Below are 26,889 nucleotides of genomic sequence, written 5' to 3'. Positions count from 1 at the left end.
ACGAAACCAAAAACGTTAAGTACATACATGTATTATAAGGAACCATTTGTTACAACTGATGTAGCTATAAGAGGTGACCCGGGCGAGGAGTAATAATATATTGAGATAGTGATTTTAAAAGAACTTTGTGAGAACAATCTTATTAGGAGAACAAAGAATCGCAAAAAGAATTGTGTTAAATATATACTCTCGCTTGTTTGTTCAATAGAAGGTTTATTAACTCTTTACCTTACTTGCAATATGAACAAAACACTCAGTTTAAATTTACTTTCCGTTAAATTTTAGAAAAGTCCTGTTAAGTCTGAGCTGCAAACTACGAGCTCATTGCTAAAATTCATAACTACCTAATACACGAGGTTTGCATGCCATCTTTTCTTTAATTTTTTTTTTTCATACAAAATTTCTTTCTTGTCTATTTACAAATTATTTATTTACTTCACTATCTTTTGCGAAAAATTTTAAACGAAAGGCAAGCGATAAAACATAACGTTTAGATGAATACTCACCATCATCACCAAAGGTAAATCTAATTTAGGGAGCATTTTTCATTATTTGATAGGTTCTCATTGCTATAAATATTCAACAATATCACTTCGACTTTCTGTACGTACATACCAAACTACCATCTTTTTTAACTTCATGACACTTACAATAACCACTAGAGGTCGTCGAAACATTGTGTTTTTATCGCTTAATTTTCTTCTTAAATACTTCAGAATCTTCCTTTCATTTCTTGTCAAACGGACTCCTTTGAGTTACAGTTCTCGCACAGATGGGTGTGAACGATTAAAAATTGTTCAATCCACAGGTGTACGGACCATTTCTGATTTGATACCTAAACAACATTGTCGAATAAAATAACCTCTTTACTTAGCTAACAGTTCAATCACTGAATTTGGTCCTCTTTCGTCACAGCTCGTATGCCAGTCCACAACTTGACCAAAGTGGATCAACGTGCCAAACTTCTCAAGTTTAATTAGATGCCACGCCTTATCCGCTGACCCGCTCAAACTGAAGAAGGTAAGATTCCACCAGCTGAAGCAGTCGCCAATCATCCGTTGCCACGGAAACTACAGTTTTTTGATTGAGAGGACGAAATTCGAGTAGGAGGTGTTGAAGAGGTGGCAAGAATATCCCAAGTCGTATTTCATTATCTGGCAAGAAATAGTATCGATTAAAAACATAAACATGCTTGGAGATCGGCGAAGAAAACACCAACAGTACAGAACTAATGGTATCAGTCAAGAAATCCTTACCAGAAGTACTTATAACGAAAGCAAGTAAGCGTTCCTCGATTATCTTTTTCATTTGATCCCACTCCACAGTGAGGCAAACGACGGACTCGGCCCCAGTACCTGTAAGGTTTCCACTGCAATATAGAAATTGGACGTAAGACTCTTGTACCGTCGTAAGACTGAGATCCGATATAAAGCGATTGTCATTTGACCATCAGAAGTGGTTCCCCTAAGTTTTCGTTAATAATTTTATCAGCCAACGAAAGGAAAGATCAAAACATGGACTCCTTGTTTTCCCACCAAAGAAAGTCCTACAATGGAAAAAAGCGTTGTTTGATTGTAGAGTCGGCAGACTAGTTTCTGTTGCCCGAAGTTTTGGAAAATTAATTTTCAGCACCCTTCTTCAGCACGGATCGCTTTCCTTAGGAAATCCTTCAGAGTAGTCGTTCCAATAAGAGCCTTAAGCAAAATACGATTTTGTGTACGATTTTTTCCTTCTCATGTCAGTCTCTCTATTACCTTAAGTATTATTCGACAAAGATTTGCGCGCTGTTCTTTCGAGTCTGATCGTTTGATTTCCCCTCCCTTCCCTCCCATCCCTTCCTCATCACTTTCAAGCAGAGAGTACGGTGGTTATGCAGTGAAGTGGAATTAATTATTGAGAAACAAATAACCGCCTACCTGGTTCGTTGAACTTTGGTGATATAGTCCCACAGCACAGAAAATAGTTTTCCTTTGACAACATGATGTGGGCAGGTCTACAGTAACACATCTAAAATCAATAAGCTGCAGGGGACTGGCTTGTTTAATCCGTAGATAATTAATAAGTCAACATTGTTACGACTTTCTGGACGGATTTATTTCTTTTATTGTTTACTATAACACAATTTTGAAAAACAATTACACTGACCTGCAAATAGTTGATAAACTTATCTAGGCGGGCAGGGAAACATAGCTGGTTCAGTATGGGACTCATAAAAAAAATTACTTCACACAAAGTGAAAAAAGCAAAAAGACGTTTACCTTGAATTTATCTGGAACGCGAAGGGGAGTAAATAAGTCCGAAAACTGAACTGGCAAGTCATCCAGTGTTACTGCACATGTGAGACCACTCTCTTCATTAAAAACAGCCCTGAAAAAAAGTATACCAGTTAATTTTTTCTCAACGGTTGAGTTTTGTTGATAAATCAATGAAGCTAATCCAAGCGGGCGCTTCGACAATCAAAACTTCATAGAAAATAAGAAATAATAATGATAAGACATAAGACTTTTTATGAATAAGCGAAAGCATTGTCTTTCGTTTACTTTTAGTTCAAATTTATTTTTATGTTTTAAGGTAGTGTGGTTAGCCTGCGACCAAGCTCTCCATTTGGCGATATCGTGACAAGCGTGGAAACAAAGAAAAATTGAGCCCGCAGAAACAAGTACAAGAAACAATTGAAAAATCCAGATACTTCGCCGAGTCCATGAAATAACTCCGAGTAATGTCAGTTTCAAACCTCTGCACAGATAAAGCTCACAATTTTAGAGAAGGAAAACTACAGCGTTCGATACAGACGAGACCAAATTTGGGTTTTCTCTTGCTAGGACAGCTAGGGTGTATCACACCCAAAATTGCGTGAGCAACTATGATTCAAGAGTATCCCCGCAAACGTCATGCCGACGAGACTTACCTAACTTCAAATATCGCTGGTACAGGATCAAGAGGACGAAAACTGACTGTAACCTGGCAACAACCTGATCAGCAAAAAAGAAACAAAATTAATACGTACAAACGCCTTTTTTTTCTTTCTTTTATTTATCAAAGGCGAACTTCTGTCTCTGTGACAACCTGCTGGTCTTAGGCATGTTCACACTGCACCAGATAGATTTTCGTGTCGACTAAAGCTATCCGTTATGGTGTGAACAGCAACGGCAAAGAACTGAAACAAGTCGTTCACACACATCGAACATCATGCCGGGGTGGCTGGCGACAGGGTTTGATTTTCTAAATCCCAATCCTCACTCTAGACATCTTTCCTACTTATTCACTTCCGCTACGCTCCGAAAACCTATTGACACTGCAACAAAGTGTAGCATACAACCTATCCAATACGTGACGCCACATTTTCGAGATCGGCGCAGCGCAGCTTCGCTACGTTACAGAAATCGCGCCAAAATCACCATTTTTATGTGTGGCCAGAAGCAATATCCAGTATGGTTTTCGTGCCGGCGAAAAAGCTGTCCGATTTAGTTAGAACATAGCCTTAGCAACTGTTTTCCGCCCGCAAGTCTCTGTAATTTCCTAACTCTAGAGTGGACAGCACAGAGACTAAAATTAAACTGAGCTTAGAAGTGTCTGTAAGCCGCTCGCTACCTGGGATTAAAAATTGCTTTATTACCTTCGGAAGGATTAGAAGACTTTGCTGTCGATAGGTAAGAAATGTGGACATCTGATAAAGAAACCAAGGAGAACTTAGTTAAGAGATCGACAAAAGTGCGTAAGCTGTAAAATATCAAATGGTAAATACAGGTGGTCAGGAGACAAACCGTCCAATTTCTTGTAGCGTCTGTCGGTATGAAACTTCAAAACCAGAGCATAGATTATCCTTGATGTGGATGGAGGTGAAGAATCTGTCTGTTACGAAACCGAGAAAAAATTCATCGCAGTCATTCATTTGCATTGTCAGTTGATCAGTACATTAGTCAGTCCGCCGGTGGGGTTTGACGGTCGGGAATGAAGTCAGAAATTAAATCACAGTCGAACCGTTGATCGGTAGATTCCCAGGCCCAGCCTTCTAACTTCGAACTTTTCATGTACTGAACTTAATAGCTATTTGGCTCGACCCAAATGATGTAAGTTCGACGGTTGATTGGGACGTCGAAATTAATGCAAATTTACCAAGACAGCTTCATCCTCTTTTGATTTTTACGATGCACAGTGGTCATTGTTTACCGGTGGAAAATAAATTACAGTAATTTATGCATTAGGTTCAACATATGAAAAGTTCGACGTTTGAAACTAAGTCGCTTCTCAGTCGAAATGTGGGCCACTAGCGGTGAGGGTAAAAAAGGCGGAATGAGTTTGCGGAATGGCATGTGGCATGGCTTGCGGAATGACATAATTATGCGGAGTGTAAAATATGGAAAATGGAGCAAAAAAACAAATTAAACTGAAAAGCAGTGCGCGCGCCCTTTTTGGCGCCAATTTGAGTGAGCAACTGCTTTACCGGGCCATTTATTACTGGTGGCTCAAACCAACACGGCAGAGCGGAATGTAGCGGTAAGTTTTACTGCATTCCTGTCTATGTAATACTTAACTAATACTTAATTTATCTTTGGTGTTTTCGACAATACTTTCTCTCTTTTTGCCCTCCATTTTTATATAGTCAAATGTCAAAACGCTAGAGGCGCTTGTTGAACGTGAAATCGGGCTAGCTAAAATTCTATCCGAATTCTAGGGATTATTAATTAATACGGTGAACGAATCAGATCATATTTGAAACTTAATGAACCCGAGTCAAATATTAATCTGTAATCCAGAAATCGAGTGAGTGAAGCGAACTGCTCTCTGTCTCCTTTCGGCAATCCGCATCTCTTCGCATCTTCCTTGATTGTGTGAGTGTGTGCGTTTGATCGTGAAAACAATGCAAATTAAAAACGGTAGGAAGGGAAAAAAAAGAATTAAAGACACACACTCAATTGCCAGGATTCGAACTCGCCCTTCTCTGCCAGCTGTTAGCTTCGCGTGCTAAAAACTAAACCACGCAGCCAAGGAAACAAAATACGAGATCCATTTCATCTCTGAATATTATGTCACGATCACGTAACCCACCGTCTGAAAAACTAACACTTCTCACGCGGTTTGTAGAAGGGAAGAATGACCTTACAAAATATCTTTTCTTCAATGGCTGACTTTCGTGCTGTAGTATCGGTGCTGCCATTCAGCCTGACTAATAAAGGCAAGACTAGAATCTTTGTGGCTGTGCAAAGAGGAATATCCGACAATGAGCCATCGTGGCTTTTTGATTGTCATCGTATGTCGGGTCCGCAACATATTAAGCAAATTGATTGGGGCCAAAAAAAGGCGCACTTTTCAGTTTCATTTATTTCTTTGGGTCATTCTGAGTATATTACATTCCGCACAATTATGCCATTCCGCAAGCCATGCCACATGCCATTCCGCAAACTCATGCCGTCTTTTACCCTCACCGGGCCACCAGAACATAATTCATGGGTTAACCCAAATTAGATATGTCGGCCTTAATTGATTCAAACGTCGATCTTTTCTTGTATTTAATTGAAGGGATTAAGTTCGGTACATAAAAAGATTGACGTTTGATCTGGGTCAAGCCTATCATTCAAGGGGTCAAATAGTAAATATATTAGTTAGAATATCAGTCAGTCAAGTCAGTCAGTCTGCCAGTCAGTCATCCATTCAGCCAGTCAGTAAAAGAGTAAATCTGTCTTTAGGGCAGTTAGTAATTCAGTCAGGAAGTCTGTCAAACAGTCCATCAGTCAGGCAATATAACAACAGATCGGTCATGTTTCATGTATTCATTAACTAAAACAGTAGATCAGTAAGTATTAAAGTAAGTTAGCCAGCAGTTAAATGGTTACTCATTTAGTTTGTCATGTTCAGTAATGGGTCATCCCGTCAGTCAGTCGGTTAGTCATCAAGTCAGTAATTCAGTCCATCAATAAACCAATCGCAAGACGCTCAAAAGGAGACACAGTAAGTCACTAAATCCGCAATCAAGTCCGTTAGTCATTTAGTCAAGTGGAATAACAAGTCAGTTAGTAAATGAGTCAGTCAATAAGTCAGCCTGTTAGTTAACTGCAGCCAGTTGGTTTGTAGATCATAGGTGACTCACTTAGGTAGCCGAAGTTCAAAGCGAACAAAGAAACAGAACGGCAACTGAATGGATCAAACCAACTCATCTTTCTAGTACTTACAAAGTGCAAGTAATAAGTGATTGATATTTCTTTACTGTAGCTCGTTTCAAGCACCTTCAGATACTGATCCAGAAGACCTACAGACAGCGAAAAAGCGATGGGTAGATCAGTCAAGCGACATTCCGTAACCACAACCATAAACAATATGATAAGCAGCGGTAGAGGGGATTAAGTAAGTTCGAATCAAACTTAAGCCAGGCACAAAGCGAATCAGTAATGAACGTACCCACCCATAAGTCACGTCAGTTATCCTTTTTTCAACGCGAGGAATGCAGATTTCAAGTTCATTAAGGGAAGGTATTGATAATCGCATTGGAACAGGTAACATTTCCGTTAATTCTGCCACAAATAATTTTTTCGCATTCATCTCCCTTAAAGTTAACTTGAAGTTAATGGAGAAAACGAAAAGCTCAAATTCACCCTCCGCTATTTATCGTAAACACTACCACTACTTTTATTCCGATAAAGCACATTTTCGAACATTTATCATGGTTTTGCTTAAATCCAAGCGCAGTTTAAACTTTTATATCTGAAGATTATCACTTAGATGTCCACACAGACGTAAACCAAAGCCTCAGTTTTGGACGTCAAATTTTTTCTCCTGATATACAAACTACAATTTATTTTTTAATTCCTTATCTAGCTATTCTTAATAACAACCTTTACTCATTACCTACACGATCGATACACGGTCATAATCATTGGTAGTAACAGTAAGAAATATTGGTAGTAACAATACTTAATCACAAAGTCAAGAAGAAGAGGACTAATGGCGACTCAAACCTCTCAAGTTTCCAGCTTCCTCGTGTTCATCAGGGGTTAAGGTCTTCATCTCAGAAAGAGAACCTTCGCATGTAGGCTGAGAAACCCTGTTTTACGAAAAAATAAATACAGTAAAGTTTCTATTCTCAGCAATCAGGATTAAAATATTAAAATCTGAATAGTTAATTGGTATCCCTATTCTATAGAGCAACAGAGGAGAGAGTATCACTTCGCAATTATCCTGCGCAGGAAGCGGTTCCACTTGAGTTGTTCTGCGAAAGTTGGAACAAGAGCCGAAAAAAAAAAAGGAGAGAAGAGGAAAAATCAACGAAGGGGGAGGGGGGGGGGGGGGGGGTAGAAGACAAGAGAAGAGAGGCTTCCTTTTCACCCCTCCTTCTCCAGGTCTCTTTTACGCTCTCGTTCCAGCTTTCTCGAAGAACTGGCACGGAAACGCTTGCTACGTAAGCTACTAATGGAATGAAAATTCACCAATTCATCCTGAAATTACACACCAGGGCCCGGTTCCGCGAAAGATGGTTAAGTTTAACCCAAGGTTAATCCAAATTCTAAGCAAGGTTTTCTCGTCTAAGAACATGTAACTAGAGCTTACAAAATGGTGTTGAGTCTTTACTCCGAGATACTGTAATGATGATATCACAAACTGTTACTCTAAGAAATACATAGGTAAAATACAAAATGGAACAAAATTATAATCCTGGATTAGCGCTAATCGGCCTTTCAGGAACACCTACAGTTTGGTTCCAAGTTTGGTTCTGGAGGAGAAGGGCTCCTCTATAAAAACAATCTGAAATTACATCCACGCAACATGCATGCAATCTCTTAGAAAACAAACACCATTAAAAGAAGTTTTCATTTCTACGTTAAACAATCTTACTACAGTTACATTTGTTTAATACCTCGTTAGCTTAAGAAATGGTGTTCCGATGTGTTTTACAGGCGGAGGGACTGGAAACGAACTCGTTGTTATGTCATCTGCAATTGTTAAATAAGAAAAACGATTACTTGTGAAAAAAAAAAAAAAGTGAAGAAAAGAAAAAAAAATTGAATAAATAAACGCAAGATAAAACTTTCGTACCAGCAATATTTATGGGAAGCCTCTCTTTAGTTGCTTCTGAGGCCAGGATCTTGGAACACTTCTCAAAAGAAAACACAATAGAGAACGAACAAATCACTCACCAAAATACAAAACCACATGTTAGGAAAAGAAAACGTGCTGTCTCAAAATACGAAACCCTAATAGTTTTATTGTAGTAGTTATATTCTTTTTGACGTACCTTGTTACTCGACACATTGGTTAACAGACAGTAATAAAACCTTGCACGATCCCTAATATCTGGTAGTGGGAGTTTTTATTAAGGAATTCAACGTAAAAAATAAACAATCACAGCAAGCGTTCTTTCAAACGACTTTGCGGACTTGTTCTTTTGTCATGAAACGGTTCTGTCCTGAAACTTGTTAAAAACTGTTAAAGTGAAGTGCCATGGAGGTGTCATGGCACTCACTAACGATTGACAATTTTATTTCTCGTTTGCTAGAAGAGGCTAGAGGCAAAATTCACTTGGAGCACAAAGGATCATTTCTTTTGCTTCACTACGTCTTACTAAACTCTCATGTGCAAAACCTGGACACAAACAAAGCAACATATGTTGTTTCCTGTTTGTAACATAACATGGGGCCTCACTGATGTTCAAGTTAGCACGTCATCAATATAATGTATAGGATACCGATATCACGATAACTTGCACAGATGAAAAGCAGCAGATTTCCAAGCTCTAAAATGACAATTAAATAAGGAAGATCAGTAGTTGCTTAAAAAAATCATCTTTAGCCGGATTAGAACAGAATATGCCTTGGATGGAAAATTTTTCCCTCTTTAAAGTATAATTAGCGGACCCACAGGGACGTTTTCCACTGTCGATCTCACGACCATACAATGAGAATCTGAATCAACCACTGATAGTTCGCCCCACAACTATTAAGCACCAAAACTCACAGAGAATGGGAAGGCAGGGCGGAGAAGAACGTGGCGGAACTGAAAGAATGTGAATACAAAAATAATCATCTCGTTCACCTATGGGGGGAAGGTGAGGAATTAGGAGGGGAGGGATAATGCAAGAACAATCACCTTAAGGGGGCTGGGGAGATAGTGACAGGGTTTATGCATTAAAAAATAGTCTGCAGCGAGAGGTACGGCGAGGGAAGAGGCAAAATGACCACCTGTGGGGAGAGGAGTGCAATACGAATGTTCCCCTGCTAAAGGGTGGTAAGGAGCGGGGTTATACGAAAGATTACCTAAGGAAGGAGGGGATAAATGATCGCCCTGGGGGAAGAGGTGGGGAAGGATATGACAATGATCACCTGTGACTGTAGCACTTGTATGGTGATGTAATAATATACTGTGACATACAGCTAATACACAGTTGCCAACACTCCAGTTACCATTACGGGCGATCTCAGATTTATCAAGAATCTGAACCATGAAACGAATTGTTGGCTAAAAAATAAAAAAGGGAAACTCAAGTTACTTTAATTCGCGCGGTCTTGTGCTTCTGCTCTTGTATATTAAGAGGACAAGATACAATATGAAGTAACTGAACAACATTTTAAGTACCACTGAGTTTTAGAAGGAATTTCCTGTTTAACGTTAGTCTTTACTGAAAAGTAAACCCTCTGCGAAGTGAATTGGAAACTAAAGAAAACTTATCAACTAGTATAAAAAGCTTGCTATGGGCGAATTAAACCAATAAGGAAACTTAACCTTAACTTAAATTTAAGGCAAAATAGTAAAAGGAAGGTAATAAATAATAGATGGCTACCAATTAAAATCAGAAAAATCACAGGTGAAATTGCAATGTAAGACCCTTACTAATTAAACGTCAGTCACAATTTAGCATTAGGACTATAACCAGAACGTCATAAATTCCACTCCTGTTGGTAGAACTCAGAATGTTTTCTTTCAAGTTGCTTGCGTCAGGGAGTGAAAAATACGACTGTTCGTTTAAAATTTAATAGTCAGCGAAATATACAGTTGAACTGGACTAGATTTTACCAGAACAAGATGTTTGATAATAGATTGCACGAATACAGGGAAGGAAGTGGAATTCCTTTCATTAAATTTTATAGTTAGTTGGTGAGAAGCATTCCACGCCCTTCAAGCCCCTACATCGACAACTGTTTTCTCTTCACTGTTTTCCATAATGTTTCTAAAAACATTAATGACGAGAATTTGCCTTAAAATCATTTCCCTTATTCCCATACGTTTATTAACCAGCAATGCTATTACGAGAAATTTGATTCTGGTCTCAATAAAGTCTCAAAGTACTAGAGCGAGCGCCTGACAAGCATACACAACACAATAAACACAACTATACTATTAACCAATAGAAATTGTCCATCGAATGAGAAAACAATTGTTAATCACTTACTGTAGGTGGTATATCGGTGGATCTCATAGCAAGAGACAACAGTTTCAGGTGATGAGTCAGATTTGGCAGAACACACTCCACGGACTGTGACACCACATGTTCGCTTAGAGACCTCAGTAAATTAGAGGGGAAGGTACTGAAACAGAGAGACGACACAGTGAGTATCATCACCCACAAGACATAAAATATATATTCAACAACCATGGGTGCCAGGGGTAATAATTAACCCTAGATATGGTGAAAATGGACCTCTGGAGCTGGGGTAGCCTACGACTAAGCTCTCCAGGGCGCTCTGGCGGTGGGGCGGGAAAAGGAAGGAGAGCTTGCAACTACGTCTTTCGAAAAGTCGATGCGAAATGCTGATTGGCGGAGATGACATTAGTAATGTCGTCATTACCCTTGGCACGCGTTTTTTAACGTTTGTTTACATTCGCGCTGATTGGCGGACATCTGACAGCTCAGTCGACGGGGAGCCACAGGGAAATTGGAGGTGGAATTCAAATCCCAGAGACGTAGTTGCAAGCTCTCCTTCCTTTTCCCGCCCCGCCGCCAGAGCGCCCCGGAGAGCTTGCTCGCAGGCTAGAGCTGGGATAATCTTCAAAATAATAATAATAAAAAACTAACAAACAGAACAATAGGACTCTTATGGCACACAAGAAAAAGAAAGAAAATGAATAAAAATGTATGTGTGGTGGCTCAGTTCTATAGTTTGTCTAAAGTGTAGGTTTCCTTGTTTTTGGGAATGGCAATGCATGATGATGAGTTTAAATTAAAGGAAACCAAAACTTGTATCAAGAAAAAGAAATGAATTGAGCCACGTTCCTATAAAAATATGAAAATATAAACCTTGTTTGGAAGAGAGGGAGGGGTACTGATAGAAAAAAGTAAACCATCACTGACTCACAGCTTTCATACATGTATTTCGCCCCGTCGGGTCTAAAAAACGAACTGCATAACAATATATACTTTTTGTCTGTTTTTTTTCCTCTGTATGCGTTTGCTGTATTGTTCAAGACTGACCCACATGAAAATTTCCAGTAACTGCTAGAGGTTTGAAGTCAACATTTTTCGGTTGCTTGTTTCGGTTGTTTTGGTTTGTCACGAAATTTATCAAAATTCAAACATGGGAACTGCCACCGAATTGAACATAAAAAGAACACCGCTCAAAACGTTGGAAGAAGTTATGGATAGCAAAGCAAATGCAAAAGTAAGCACGGATGGACAAACTGGAAGAAGATTGAAACGAATTGCAATTTTGGTTCTTGAAATTTTGTTAGTCTAACAGTTTTCAAAGTTCATTTTTGTCATTTTTAACGTTTGATAAAATGGTTAGAGGGATATGTGTTTGAAAAAAATCTGTGATTTTGTTATCCAAAAATTTTTTTTTCAAGTCTCATAGCGAATAAGGAGGCGTAACTGGCATCGACAAAGAAGATGTCAGCCGTGACCAAGCCCCTTTAAATCTTAGACTTACCTATCAGGAGTAATGGAAGTCACAGCATTCAGCAAGTTCACTGTGTGGGGTATGAACTGAGGAGTATTGGTTACCAAAGATAACACCAACCTGAAAAGGAGAAGAAATAATTCTCTCTCATCCGCGGATCACAACCCTCTTTGTGAACCAAAGGCGAGAATAAAGATCAGCAGAGATGCTAAAACGGTTGCTAATGTATCTGAGAACAACGATTAACCAAAGTTGTCCCTTGAGTTTTTCATGACATGAACGTAAAAAACTCGTCTTCATCGATTTACTGAGTCGAACTATTTGTACCTACATGGTTATCTCTGCCGGAAAGCGTACCACGTTAATATCACATTCTCGATTGAAGGAGGCCTAGGGAGGAATGTGGTTCTTATTTTACAGTTTGCTCAGTTTTCTTCGTTTTGTTCAGGTCAATAAAATTTCCTCAGAAGTCATTTCGCGAGGAGACCATTGGTGCCGTCGCGAACTGACGGCTGTTTTCTACTACTTACTTATAAATTTCTTGTTCAAGTTCTGAGTCCCAGTGGTGTTTGTAGTACCAAAAGAGACACCGGAAAAGTGCCACAGCAGTCCTTCCTCCGATACCATGCTGCACTCTACTGAGGAGGGGTACAAGACACTGCATCAAGGGTACACCTGAAGAACCTACAGTTAAACAACAGTAACCAATAACTGAACATGTTTTATTAAATGATTTGGAAAGATGAAGCGAATCTTGTGTTCCGATTGGTGACCCCAGAGGGGAAGATGTCTCTCTTGCTTGCTTGGGATCACTCTCTTGGTCCCTCGAGAAAAAAAGTGCTGTTTTGCATGGTCTTATAATAAATCCTTTATTGACCAAGCTTTTTCGATGGAGATGGCTAGATGTTAGTCTCATCCTTTTTTTCGCGTTTTTAGGTTCAAAAAATAGCAAAAAAACAGAACAGAACAGAACAGAACAAAAACGAAGCCAATATCAAGTCACCTTGACCACACCTGTGGTCGATAACGCATACTACATACCAAAACTGAGTACACAGTACCTGACAAGTTTAAGGTTTCGTGATCTAGGCAGAGACACAACACTTTGAGTTTATCCACTGTGATATCTGAAAGGACACAATCGTTTGTCAGAACAGCACATGCATCTCATAAAGGGAAACACATCCCAACTGGAAAGAAAAGTGGAGGAACGAAAGAGTTGTTTGAAACTAGCTCTACAGACCGGATGGAAGGATAGACTGCAGAGATGGATATCCAGTATTTGATATTGGAGCTCTGCAGGCGTGGTTGAACATTACCGACCACACACAACCACGGCGGGAAATGTTTGGCTACCTTGGCTACCAAAAATATGCTCATCTCGATCGAATTTAGGTTCCCGTCTTGATTTGCCTGTTGCTCGGCAAATTCAGGAAATAAACTGGATGTTTAGTCTAACAGGAAATTCTTCAAAAAGCAGTTTTCAACCGCGGAGTAGTATTTTTACTGTTCTTGCTTCTTTTTAGGCTGTAGTTCGCCTCTTTCTTCTTCTAAAACGTGTGAAATTTTCCGCCATTTTCTTCAGCTTTACCAAAACGGCTGAACTAACGCAACCTCAGGGCTTCTGGGTTACCGTCCCTTTTTCTAGTAATAGAGAGTTTTAGATCCGAGTTAACCGCCAACTTCTAACCGCGCGGTTTGCGGTTACCCGTTTGCGGTTCGACGTTCAAACATAATTCGATTTAGATTGGCGGTAGATTAGATTACGGCCGCCATTTTGAATCAGCAGCCATGAATGGCACTTGTTTTCAAGATCCAATAGGATTTATCAAATTTAGCATTTCGCCCGAATTTGTGCCTCTGTTAATGGATAAAGACTTGCTCCACAAGTTTTTTGTATCATTACGTGGGATAAAACAAGAATTATACGCTAAAAGCTTTCAGGTAAATGACATGCGTGAAAACCTACCTCCCCACGTTGAAAACGCACGTCGTAAACCTCACACGTGACGCGAAAGACTTGTCACGTGACCTCCAGCGGTTAGAGGTTCGCGGTAAACTCGAATCTAAAACTCTCTAATATCTTGCACTGTTGACGTCATTTAGTTGGATATCGCAAACGTCTTCCAAATTTGGCCATCGCTAGCCGGTTATGAAGAATAAGCAGAGGAATTTGAGCTAACCAGAAACGAAGAAATGTTTTGAATGGATAATAATTAGCATTTCAGTTTTCCAACGACATCATTATGTTGGTCGCGTCATGATCAGTTCCAAGACAAGGCATCACCGCTAGAGTTAGACTTTAGTCTTACACAACCCTTTTGTAGTAGTTACTGCTGCAGTCAATTGAGGGAGTAGTTTGTACTCACCCAAAGAATCAAACACGGACGGGTAAAAGAAGTTGAACTGGGAGTAATCTAGACACTGGGGAACGCTGGGTTGTAACTCAAGTGTCTCCTGTAAAAACATGAAGAAAAAACAGGGTCTTTCTCATGCGTGAAGTGTTTGACTGATCAATGCGGCACAGTTTATTGTATCAATTTTCTTTGACGTAATCGCTCAAGCTTTCGGGCAACGGTTTTTTCGTTGTTAAACAGTAAGTTAGGTAAAACAATGCCATGGACGCGAAAAGTTCTTAACCATGAGCGAATCTTTGGCGCAGTAGCGTTCTTTATAATGTAAGATGTTGGTTCTCCAACTGGTCCTTTTACTGGTTGCTCACCATTTCAGTTACACACGACTTAATTAGATTCTATTGATTGAAAGAGTGTCAAATTGACCAATAGCGGGATCACAAATTTTAAAAGCCAAAGTGTGGCAAAGCAATAAAACTGAAACTGAAAAGTATTTCATGTCGGCTTCATCCATGAGAATATTTGCTCATTTGTCACTTGAGATGTAACCCGGTCAAAAAGACTTGTGCTGTTTATCACAAACTTGATTCTAGATCTAATCTAATAGTACCTCGTCAGTAGGAAAGTACATAAGCCATTCAAAACACAACAGCCTCTGTCCTTGAGGAAGAGTAGGTTGACTTGACACTAACAAAATTCTGTAAAGGAAAATGGAACTTGCTTTTATTCATACGCTGCGTTCACAGCGGGAACCGGATGAATTTTCGACAGGTTGAAATTTAGTGCGTTTGGGTGTTCCGTTCACACATAACCACCTTAACCGTACCAAAATTCTGGCGCCTGGCAGTTCAAAGTTCCGTGAACAGAGCAAAAATATTGAACCATCCCGTGTGAACGAAATGTCTGGTCAAATTGTACAGCCGGTCGAAAATTCGACCGGTGTCATGTGAAATAGGTTTAGGGCCTGTTTACATGGAGGTGGGGGACCCCAGGTAGGTGAGGTAACCCGCTTAGGTGGGGTAACCCGCCTGTCCAAATAATCTCTCATTTTAATGTGATCACGTTTACATGTTAGGTGGGGTAACTTGACACATGTTACCTCACCTACCTGGGGTCCCCCACCTTCATGTGAAATAGGTTTAATTTGGCGTAGGTACTGCAGGTGTGACTTGCATAATCGAAATCCAAAATTAATATCATGGAAAAACGTCTCGTTTGACTCTCTTTTGCAGTAAACGTGATTTTTACCTCTCTTCTGTGTCATCGACGCAGTTGTCCCTTTCGTAAACGGTCGCTGCCATTTTTACGACACTTAGAAAATTTTTGACCTGTTATTGAGAGTGTTTTATGAAAAAGAAAGAAAATCGCAACCCAGAGTAGAACCAGGGCTTTGAACCCGGACCCTTCGTATCCTAATCTCTCTCCCCTAACAACTACACTACCACACCGACCCGCAAAAATTCCGAAAAATTTAAGTATAGAGTAATAAACTGTCTTTCTTAACTGTCACATCAATAACAGGTGACCCTAGCCCTTTTCGTAAATTTTAACGAAAATTCAACTTGGGCTCCAAAATCAGTCGTTCTAACACTATCCGAAAACGTGTTTTTTGCCTTTTTGTAACTTAATCCAGGGAATATATCACATTTATCATGATTTAAGGCTTGGTTACTAATGGTGGCATCGACCGTTAAAAATGGCATAGACCGTTTACGAAAGGGAAATAGGCCTCTTCGGCCTACCTTTAGTTAATGGAGAACTTTAATAAATGGCGTCGAGTGCGTGGCAATCATGATATGATCAACTGACCTTTGAAGTAGAAGCAATTCATCTCCTTCCAGAAACAAGTCGTCTAAAAATTTCAGCTGAAATAAGGAAAATACATTGCAAGAATCATAAGCTCTAACTTCATACCGAAAAACTTAATCTCAAACTTACAGTGACCGCATTAAATGATGAAACAATGTCTATAAGGGATAAAAAGTTACAAGTGTTGAAGGCTTAATGAAGAATACTTTACGTCACAAGGAAACAAAAGAAAACAAAGAAATTAGAGTTTAATACAGTGTCTAAGTCAAAAGTAAATTTACTCTAAAAGCCAAAACTCATATGATTGCCATCATGCTACCTCCTGGAATAGCATACAGGCGAACTGCGGTGGGCAAGCATTAAACCACTTAAAGGTAAAACGTAATAAAGATTGTTGTTGTTGTTGATGTTTGGCGATGCTCACCTAGTGAATCAGAGGCAGATTAATTTACGTGGAATGCAGATTTTTAGGCAGTCCGCAAAGACCAAAAACAGCGTTCTCGGTTAATAAAATGAACACCGAAATTATTATCTGAAATCAACGGCAGGCCCTTTTTCTTGGCCAAACGCCACAGTATATACCACTACAAGTGCAAACAGCTATCCTGACAAGCTTATTAATCAAGGTGAACATGACCACAAAAATAAACAAAAACTCTGTTAAAATTGCAATTATCGTAAGCCAGTTTTGCTATGCGGTTTCTTTTTTGGGAGGAACAGAGAGTTTTTCTTTTTGGTCTTAAGTATATGTCCTTAACTTCAGTTTTCGGTTCCCGCGAGTGTGAAAAACAACCCTACTTTTCGGGAGGGGGGAGAGTGGGGAAATGTAGAAGTTATAAACGTAAAATACACTTACTTTTAAAAGCAACAGGGTATGAAACACAGGTAGGTCTGTGGTGGAGACCCAAGAGATAAACTGAGATTTAAATGTCTAAAAAAAAAAAGAAAAAAAAGAAAAAGTCACTTGCGTCCTAAAAAACACTACACAAAGAGAAGTCCAAATTTTCGCAGGGGATAGTGACTGATCACTCAAATAAACTTAAAATTAATATACACAGCTTCAGTTACACAGCCTTGACAGGTCAACAACTCCACTTTCACTTACAAGAGTACGGGTTTACGGTCTACTAAAAATACAACTGACAAAAATATGGAAGTTATCACTGCTACGACAGACGCTGAAGGAAAAATAATAAAAAAAATGTTCAACTTACATTTGGTGAAAGTTGCGCAAGTTTAACGCACTGCAACAGCTGTAAAGAAAACCAAACTTTTCTTAGCACGTTCAGTTCTATATTCAATAATACCTGTTGGTTTGAGCCCTTTTAGATTTCGATTTATCTGCGTGGCTTAACTATTAGTCTCAAGCTTAAGTGAAGTCAGTTAAGCATTTTTCAGAAGCCCTCTTCTCGGGTTATTTATACTGTTGCATGATGATCTTCACTGAACGATAATTTCTGCAATAGAAACTAAGTATTAAAAATCCTCTATTATCGTCATTTCTTGAACATCCTTCTTGCTATATCTCACTAACTTCAGTGGAGATCGTGACGCACCAATCTACAACAGCAACCAGCGGAGCTACTTTGCAGCCAGATCTAAGCCACTTGAAAGAACGGCCGATCTGTAGTGTGATATCTGTACTTCTTGTTCTAGGCCTCTATTGTTACTGATTCCCTGGTCTAAGGTTACGTGTATTGTTTATGACCTTTATCAAACTGTTCAGTGATTTTGTTGCCTCTGCGTCCTGCGTCCCTGACGCATAAAGATGCCCAACAGAAAGACACAAAATAATTGATTACAGGCGTCCCGTAGGACGCAAAGATCGATCGATCGGTCTGAAGATGTTTTTGTAGAACATCCTGTTTGTGTGATTTCTGTAGCCGTTCTTGTGGCTGTTGTTTAACGACACATATTTCTTTTAGTCTTTGTTGTGCTATACAATAGAAGGAGTATACTTTTATTTCAGTAAACTTTAATACAGAGTTTTGGAGTCTGTCTTCAGAATAACTGTCTGGTTGCATAAAGGACCAAGCATTTTCAGTTTAGAACTCATTGTTTTTTTGGAATTGGGACTCAATGGTTCGGGACTGGGACTCATAATTTTTCACAAGTTGAGTTGCACGACTAACCACAACTGTTTGTAACAAACATGATCACTGACTGCTGTTTCCGACAGTTCTCCCAGCAAACGGTGCACTAAAAATATTCCAAAATTAATGACATCTTCCCTTGGCGAGTGCATGCATTCATCAATTCCTAAGACCTTTGGAGTATCAATAGGCCCTTAAAAACTGATAAAGCGTTTCTAAGTCATCATAAAAAACATCGATATTGACATACTTGGCACATGACATGAAACACACCAGTAGTGTTAAGAAAACCAATGTTGTCCATCAGAAAGGAAATTGTTCGTTTCAGTTCTGTGGTGTCCACATTGCCAGGTAGACTTGACGAGTTGGGGCTAAAAGCGTTGGCCTGTACAAAACAAAAACAATTCCGCGAATTATTAAAAAAAGATAACTATTTTGAATCAGCTAGGCCTTAAGGAAAAAAGGGTTCAACTCCTTATGACTTCACTGTTGGTTTTTCATTTTGTTAAGGAAATTTGTTTCAGTGGGCTTTGTTAAACACTACTTTCTACATCACTTTTATGCCGATTTTAGCCAGGTAAACCGTGAGGGTTTGGTTTTTGAGGCCTCACCTCGCATATATTTCCTTTATAAAAAACTCGATGTCTTGAGCTAGACCAGGTTATCAAGATCTCGGTCGCACAAACAGCTGTCACGTTAAAGCGTTCATGGTGAACTGGAAACTAAAGTTGTTTATCATTCACAAAAACGTTCTGGAAAATCCCGTTGGAGAGAACTCGACTCTTTGGGTAGTATCAGTAGAATTCCAAAACAAACAGAATGTCTGAAAAGGCAGTCCTGTTTTCCCGGTCGAAATTTTCAAAACGGAAAATTCTTGTTCCGCTTCTTTAAGTCCATCTTTGATACCAGTTTCAGGCCTTCGAGGTAGTTTTTTCCGGTAAATTAATAACCCACGTTCGATATATTAAAAATGACTTTGAGGCCTTAGGGTGAAAATTGCAAATTAAAGACTCCACTGTCTCGCAATTCTTAAAAGAGACTTGAGCACAAAGAAAACCAAACCAAATATAGAAATATGACAAGAAAGCCTCTCAGTCATGTTAGAATTTTAGTAATTCATATCGACCGTGGGCTTTTGGGCTGTTTTGTGGCGACTCCCGAACGCAATTAGTACCAGTCCTGAATTGTATTTACCATTTGCCTAAACCATCGATAGAACAATTTATCCATGTAAATGGTCAACAACTTAGAGTTTCATTAGCTGACGAGAAAAGAAGTTGCAGCCCGGCATCATTGCCCCAGCTCAAGTATTGACGTGTTCATCTTACCTGAATTGTTACTGGCAAACATTGTTTTGCAGCTTCCTTAGATAAATATAGTGGCTAGTAAAAAAAATTAATATGTCATTACAAAGAAGAGGTAGATACGATGATTTCCAGTAAGAAAAGTAAGCAAGAGGTCACAGGAGTACTATTTTCAGAAGCTACCCTGCAAATGTTTTAAATTAATATAGAAGTATCTAGCAGCTCTTTAAATGCTTCATGTTTTAGACTTGGAATTTGAAAGCACTGGTCTTTGATAGGAGGGAAAACTAAGGAACCAAAGAAAAAACTGTCAGAGAGATCAAAGGTCCTGGCAGGTTCTGATTGAGCTTCTTTTCTTGGTCTAAGAAGGTTTTATTTTTCGTCTTATAATCCTTCACCAACGCAGCACTTTACCTCTTGTTGTTTACCAAGAAAAAAACATGGCGCTTTATCTATAAAATCCTCTCAGTTTTACTGTGAAACAAGTTGTACCTTAAAGGGTTCTGTGCGACTTGTGAGCAAGTTATTAACACAGTTATCATCTAATCTGTAAGTAAACAATAGCAATCAGTACGAATAAACTACGTAGTCACTTTTTCGAGACACGATGAAAATCAAAACGAAATTTTTTCTAAACATTAGAAAAATGAGACATTGAAGCCGATCATTAGGCAATTATATCATCATCATCATCATCATCATCATCATCACCATCATCTGTTGACTGTTCCATTCCAACTGCACTTGATCTGAGGTTCTGGCTGTTTTTTCTCAAAGCACTCGCAGGTTCCCTTCGTTGTCTCCAAAGAGCATTATGGAAACTATACATAAATGTTTCAACTGTAAAACATGGAACTCTACATAACTGGTGGTACATTACTGTGAACTTACCTAACTCCATCTCAGTGGTTCTAGAATCACAGCAGGATTAGTTCAGTGAGTGGAGAGCTTGACTACAGAGCGGGAGGTGGTGGGTTCGATTCACGAGGCCGGACCAATACTAAGCGTCTTAAAATAACTGAGAAATGAAGTTTGGCTAGACCTTCGCATAGCTCGTATCACCGCGTAAAATGGCTGTCCCGTCTCCAGTAAGAAACGTAAAAATATTGCCCTCAATTGGTACGTGTCTTAAGTACTAAATCCATTGACTCTCAAACAGTGCATTTTTTATACATTAAGAGAAAAGAAATGAAATATAATTTTACATAATTGCAGCCAAAAGAGGAATTGTAACCAGCAATACTTTTCTTACTTATTAGTAGGCTCTTGCAACAGGTGCTCTATGGCATGATGCAGAACAGTCACAAACAAAACCTGAAACATAAACATCATGCAATCAGTCAGCATTGTTACTGGACCTTTTATACTGAATTAATCAGAGAGATATTAATTAAGGAAAAGATCATTAACGATAAAATATTCCCCTGATCAGAAGCACAGCAAATGAAGCAGTTGAGAGAATTTTGCTGATATTTCATGTTACTATACATTGTACTCGCCAACTGTCTTTTCATTGGCTCAGAGCCTACAGTTAATTTTTGATATTAGCATGACCTACAGATTAGTTAGTCATAAGCTGTGGGTTGGGAATGTAATGCATGATTTTCAAGAGCAATGTCAAACTGCGTTCGGTGTGACAGTGTGCTGATCTTTATTTTTGGTTTCATTTTAGTTTTGGTTTTTGCGATATTTGGAATGATCAAGGTCTCAGTAAGTGTTATCAGCCTCAGCCTTCTGCTCGGCTAATAACAAATAACAACTTTTTAATACTCTTACCATATAGCTCTGAAAAATTGGACTGTTTTCAGCAGCACATTTGGCATAGAGATGATCAAGCTTAGCATGGAGAAGTCCCTTGGTAAGAGCAAATTGTGAAGGATATGTTTAATTAGCCAATGGTCTTCTAGGCCTAATATTAATTATTTATTATCTTAAACTATGACTACTAGAAGTTATTAATCTTTTATGAATCTTAAAACAATAATTATTATCGGGACAGCAAGAAATATTCTGACTAAGGGAATCAGCCACCAATAATTTTCGATTAGAATGATAAAAAGATACTCTGTTATATAATAATAATGTAACAAAGAAATATGAGCACATCAAAACGATCGTATGTCACAACGTAAAAACACGGTGCGGCAGAGAGTAATCAAACCTAAGGCCCTGGTATGTTAAGCAAATGTGGTATCAGGGCTGTGCTCTAGCCGTATCTTGTGGCCTCTGGCATCTTACTTTTGCGTGCAGGTGACTAGGAACTGTAACTTTTGTCATTGAAGTCAGAGGTTGGGCACTCTAGATTTCACCGGTTCAGCGAGCTGGGCTCCCTTAAATTTCCTTAGAGCACAGCCTTGAAAAGCAGAAAAGGCTTTAGGGTCAAAATTGCAAATTTTTCATGACTCCATTGTCGTGCAATTCCCATAAGAGACTTGAGCACAAAGAAATCCAAACCAAATATAGAAAAATGACCAGAAAGCCTCGGAATCATATTAGAATATTAATATATCAACTATGAGCTATTCACTATAGAGAATGAATCCACGCTTGACAGCAGCTGAAACAGACAAGACATTTCTTATTACATCACTTGATTCTATATTTTCACATACTAAGTTATATCCTGCTCTTCATAAACTGTATATCCCTATCATGTTCAGCGTGCAAAGAAAGTCGTGTCCGATAGCCCGGGGCTAGAGGATTTTGCTATTGGGCTAGTGATTTTTGTTCTTAACTTGCCCAACGGGCAAGTGCTGTTGTTGGGGGAAATTCATATTACAGAAGGATTGTAATCAATCCTGTTAATCAAAAAGGGTTTTGGGGCTAGTTGAAATGACTCGTGGGCTAGTGCATGCTAGCTAGAACTTGCCCGAATGGCAGGCTGTAAAACTGACTTTCTTCGCACCCTGATGTTGCATCAGAGGGTGGAGGAAGGGTTAAGAGGGGAGGGTTAAAATACTGTACCCCAGCCAGTGATAAAGACACAATGAAAGCGATAATGATACCGGATATGACATTTCCAGTTCCCACAGGCATTCACATGCAGTTTTCCTGACAAGCAAGTTGAAAGGATTATTGACCTGTTTAAACAAATTAAAAAGACCATGACCATACATGTAACTATTACAAATTGTCCAGACAGATTGTCTATTTCAGCATGACAAATCTCAATGCTTAGGAAGAACGACAAAAATGTTGTGGTTTTCTATTCTATTTCATAAAATACTTAGGGAAATTACAGCAAAATTTTTCCAAACAATTTTCTTCTTACCATTTCTATGATGTCTGTAAGAACTCCTGCAAAATCCACAAAAACATCTTGACTAGCTTCCTGTCATTTGAAGCAATAATTATTGTTACGGCAGTTGTAAATTAGTTTCAAACATCAATATAACTCTTACAAGAATATATAAAAGTAGAGTTGACACTCTTTTAAGGGAAATTCACCACTAGCATATTATGTTCAACTTACCACGGTTTCTGAAGATATCAGGATCACGGTGCCTGTTACAAGAATCTAAAAACAAAACCAATATTCCAGAAACTTTCAGTAAAGCTCAATGAAATTCAGTCTAAGTTAAACTAGAGACAATGCTGGCCAAAAGGAGGCACTTTTATAGCTTTGCCGGGGCCGATGGGTTTTTATAGTTCTCTGTTGAGGTCAGACCATTAAGTTCCCATTGCTCCTCACTGCACATACTTCTAGTGATCTACTCTCCAATTTTATTATGCTAATTGGTTTCACTGGTCAACAGTGTGATGATGCCTGGTTCTAGTCTTCTCATATCAGGATGAAAAACCGCAGGCATCTCACAGCTCTTTCACTGTTCTGATTCTTGTGGAACATAAAAGAACCCACACTGCAGTTCATAAAGAGTAGGGGGCGTAGAGCCTGGTTTTGTGGTGCAACCTTTCATGGGCTGAGTGGGTAATGAAGGGGTTGATATCAATTGGGACATTTGTCCTGTTTCATTCCCTGTCACAGTGTTGAGTCACTATGATGAATTCAATAAAGTAACATAAATTTATGCCCAGCAATAGGCGAATCATTGTTTACATTTTTTGCCTCATTAACATACGCTCATCATTAACTGATGAAGCTAATAAAAAAAATTCTGAATATTGAAAGAGCATAACAATTTCAGCTATCTCTGAAATTTGAGCCCAATAAACCAAATGGTTTCAGAGAAATTCCCTTTTAAAAACTCAAAAACTTAAAAAGAATGTATGGTTCATTAACTTTTTTGCCACTCAGCAATTTTGCAGTTTTTGATGGCTGATATTTCCTGAAATATTGCTTGTATAGAGCTGAAAATTGCAAATTACTCAAGTTAATCAGTTCTTTCAACTTTTGAATTTAGTTTGTATCTATGGCCCTGGCGTCTATGAATTAAGTCATATGCTAATGAGATAAAATGTAAACAATGAGGTCAGCAAAGATTCACCTCCACACTACTGTCTATGTAAGAGCTTCTTCAAATCAGTTTCAACATTTTACCTGGCTGAGAAAAATTTGAGATAAATGCCCAGGGGAATGGGCAAACAAATCCTTCTTAGAGCCTGTTGCTTGTTCCACCCTGAAACCATCAGACACCACACAAATAATGTAAGAATAGCAAGCAAAAAGTTGCAGATTTTTGAAATTTTTCCAATCTAAACTACAATTTAATATTTTTCATTCACTGCTAACAAACAAATTACTATGACTGATACTAGCAATAATATCAAGTTTCATAATATTCACCTTGGAATATTTGAAGACGGAAACTTTGATGTCTGCATTGGGAGATAACATACATTTCTTTCGTGAGGATGATATTGAATACTTCTAATGTAAGAACATTGCAGAAGCTACATCTTTTACAAAAATACCAAGAGGGAACTTGGTAAAATTATTACCTTTTTTTATTATTATTTTTTTTCTAATTATTAACTTTTCACAATAACAGACATTTCACATACCTGACCTAGGTAAACATCAATCATGTTTTTAAAGGGAATGGTAAACATTTCCTTCAGTGAGCCAACTGCACATTCTACACTGCAATTTGATTGAGAAGCAGATAGCAAATAACTTAAGATGCTACAACCTTTCACCAACAAAAAACAACAGATCTAGAATGAGATGTAGACTATTCAATTCATTTTTGATTAGAAGAATGTTTACATGTAACATTGTTATTTTAATTAGTACATGTATAGACCAAAGCAGTGAATATTGCTTTTTGCAAACTCTGATTGGCTAGCTGGGAGGTAATTACCCTGTGCTATTTACTGGTCTTTTATGACTTGAGTTGTGAACTAGAGGTGAGGGAAAATGACTCATATTTAAATTTTATGCTTAGAAAACCAGGCTTACTTGTAGCCAAAACAGGGCTAACTCACCCTCCTTAGTGACTTAAGCTGTACAAGCAAATTATCTTTTTTTACAATAAAAGGCACAAGGGTCATGTGGGTCTTACATTGGTCATGTTTGCAAGAAAATATAGTTCCAGGAGTGATGTGATTTATTTTTAAAAAAATGCATTACCTCACTGATTCTAGGAAAAGACTTGAAGCCTGCATAACAAAACAGCTAAAAATTAACTCTGACAATCAGCTGAACAAGACACTTGGCATCTGCAGCAGGTTCAAAAAGAGGATGATGAAAACAACTTATTGATCTTTTAAAAGATCTAAATGCATTGGTTTAAAACAAACTGACCAAAAGAATAAAAGAATCATATAATATTTTAAAACCTGCAGCATTTAATTTCAAATACACCTTCTTATAAATTCTTTGATATGACACAGTTTGCAATGAAGAGAACATACATAATTTCATAAGTGACAAATTACTCCTTAATTTTGGCCCCAAATCTCGGCATTAATTTATAATTTCAAATGTGAAATTATAAAATTGACATGGCAAGTTATAAAATGTCATGGAGGAAGATATCAGGGCACTAGTTAAAACGCTATACAAAACCAAAACACTATAAAGAGCACATCAAGAAGGATTCTATCAGGTATTTTGTTGAAAAATTCTGAAAACTATAAACTTAAGCCAAATTTTAAGCTCTAAAATGATCACTGTGAGGAGTTCTAAATCGATAATCAATTCAAAGAACAATGTCAAAAACCTATGATTGTGTGCGTAATTTGTCACCCACGAAATTAATAGGTAATCAAATGGTCTGATATACTTGGAAATTAAGGAATAATTTCACTATTTGATTCACATAACTAATATCACCTATATACTATACAGTTATTTGTTGTGCAGGGTTGTACCCCTGTTCAGAACACAAACAACCGTTATTTTAATATTGTTCAGTTAAAGACAATTTTAGTTACGCTTTTTTTTTATAATGAGCTGTGAAAGTTTCACTCTTGTATGGTATTGTATGGTAAAATGACTTCACTATTCAGTCCAATCATAAATGATAATGTATCATTACTGTCAAGTCTCACACATTGTAGTTCATACCTTTTCTTGAATGAGGAATAATAACTGGAGCTTCAAATTCTCGGGAAGGTTCTCATGACAAAGAACCTACCAAATATATATAAAAAAATACAACGCAATATTACAATATGATTTTCAAAAGGCAAGTATTGTTTAATTTTTATAGTACCCAAGTGTATAAAAGGTGTTTTTTAAGAGCCTCAGAGCTCTCTTACTTATAAATAATGTTGTCATAGTCTTACACCAAGCTCCCCAATTATTGGAAGTGCAAATGTTAATTTTTACGTAATGCATCATTCAATTCCAACTGCACCCATCCCCCACTAGTAACTGTGGGGCATTTGTGGGGGTGGGGCATCAGCAAATTAGGGAGGGGGAGGGTGGCATGGGTGCAGCTGGAATTGTTTGACAATAAGATTTTAGCCAAAACACCAGCTACCTGAACTTCAATTCCTGTCACTTATTTCCAGATTTCAGGGGGCTGGTTTTTCCGCTGAAGCCTTCTGAATAGGGGATATTGACCAAGATAGGGGTAGCATGAGGCGGAATCTTTACAACTCACCGCACCCAACTCAGATCAAAGTGATTGTAAAAAGTGAAACGAAAGCAGAAGTCTAAACCAAGTATCAACTAGCGGTCTTCTATCTTAATCTCGAAAAATTGTCAAAACGTACCTCAATAACGTCCAGTACGAAACTGTGAGCGGTGATTTTTCTAGCGGCAAGAAATTTCTCCGGAGAGCGACTAAATTCTTCAAGGTTTTTAGTCCAGTGGCTTACAACAGAGTTCATTTTTACCCAGTCTTTAACTGCACTTAAAATAGTCAAACTACAGTTTCTCTTTGGGATGATCAATTCCAACCTTTACCCGATATCTTTTTCTTGAAGGATAAAATCCCGTGATGGCCGCCATATTGTTGTTTTGGAAAAGGAACTGGGGAGAAGGTACAACTGGAAGATAGAATAGAAATGTTGGGGAGGAGAAGGCATTCAAAACTGGAAGGACTTAAAAGAAAAAAGAGAAGCTTAGAACAGCTCTTGCGTCATTTTACAGAAACAG

At 38.4% G+C, this 26,889-nt stretch overlaps 1 protein-coding gene across 1 annotated transcript; it reads right to left on the bottom strand.

The window, feature by feature from the left end:
• Window position 1: 1 nt before the first annotated feature.
• On the bottom strand, window positions 2-26,743 carry LOC140933079 (AP-5 complex subunit beta-1-like). The gene is made up of 37 exons (XM_073382597.1): window positions 26,505-26,743; window positions 25,852-25,917; window positions 24,913-24,941; window positions 24,345-24,423; window positions 24,127-24,158; window positions 23,881-23,959; window positions 22,855-22,899; window positions 22,654-22,713; window positions 22,388-22,462; window positions 21,159-21,236; window positions 20,635-20,696; window positions 19,875-19,929; window positions 19,407-19,460; window positions 18,329-18,463; window positions 17,200-17,238; window positions 16,842-16,916; window positions 15,986-16,041; window positions 14,787-14,874; window positions 14,192-14,279; window positions 12,884-12,949; window positions 12,353-12,506; window positions 11,853-11,942; window positions 10,379-10,514; window positions 9,312-9,447; window positions 8,678-8,725; window positions 8,228-8,286; window positions 8,029-8,086; window positions 7,850-7,925; window positions 6,954-7,039; window positions 6,171-6,247; window positions 3,765-3,852; window positions 3,617-3,667; window positions 2,909-2,972; window positions 2,259-2,367; window positions 1,917-1,993; window positions 1,257-1,369; window positions 2-1,154 (listed from the first exon to the last, which is right to left on the bottom strand). The coding sequence occupies exons 1-37, from the start codon at window positions 26,619-26,621 to the stop codon at window positions 991-993; spliced, it is 2,964 nt and encodes a 987-aa protein (XP_073238698.1). The 5' UTR covers window positions 26,622-26,743; the 3' UTR covers window positions 2-990.
• Window positions 26,744-26,889: the final 146 nt, after the last annotated feature.

This window comes from Porites lutea, chromosome 4 (assembly GCF_958299795.1).
Source record: "Porites lutea chromosome 4, jaPorLute2.1, whole genome shotgun sequence".
In the NCBI taxonomy this organism is placed as follows: domain Eukaryota; kingdom Metazoa; phylum Cnidaria; class Anthozoa; order Scleractinia; family Poritidae; genus Porites; species Porites lutea.
Note: the sequence above shows the minus strand (reverse complement) of the source record. Positions and strands in the feature narration are given on the sequence as shown.

Coding starts and splice junctions, on each gene's coding strand:
- LOC140933079 (XM_073382597.1), bottom strand. CDS start 26,621: ATGAACTCTGTTGTAAGCCACTGGACTAAAAACCTTGAAGAATTTAGT. Junction 12,950..14,191: donor GTCCGTGTTTGATTCTTTGG/GTGAGTACAAAC, acceptor GTGTCCTTTCAG/ATATCACAGTGGATAAACTC. Junction 7,926..8,028: donor GCTTCCCATAAATATTGCTG/GTACGAAAGTTT, acceptor TAACAATTGCAG/ATGACATAACAACGAGTTCG.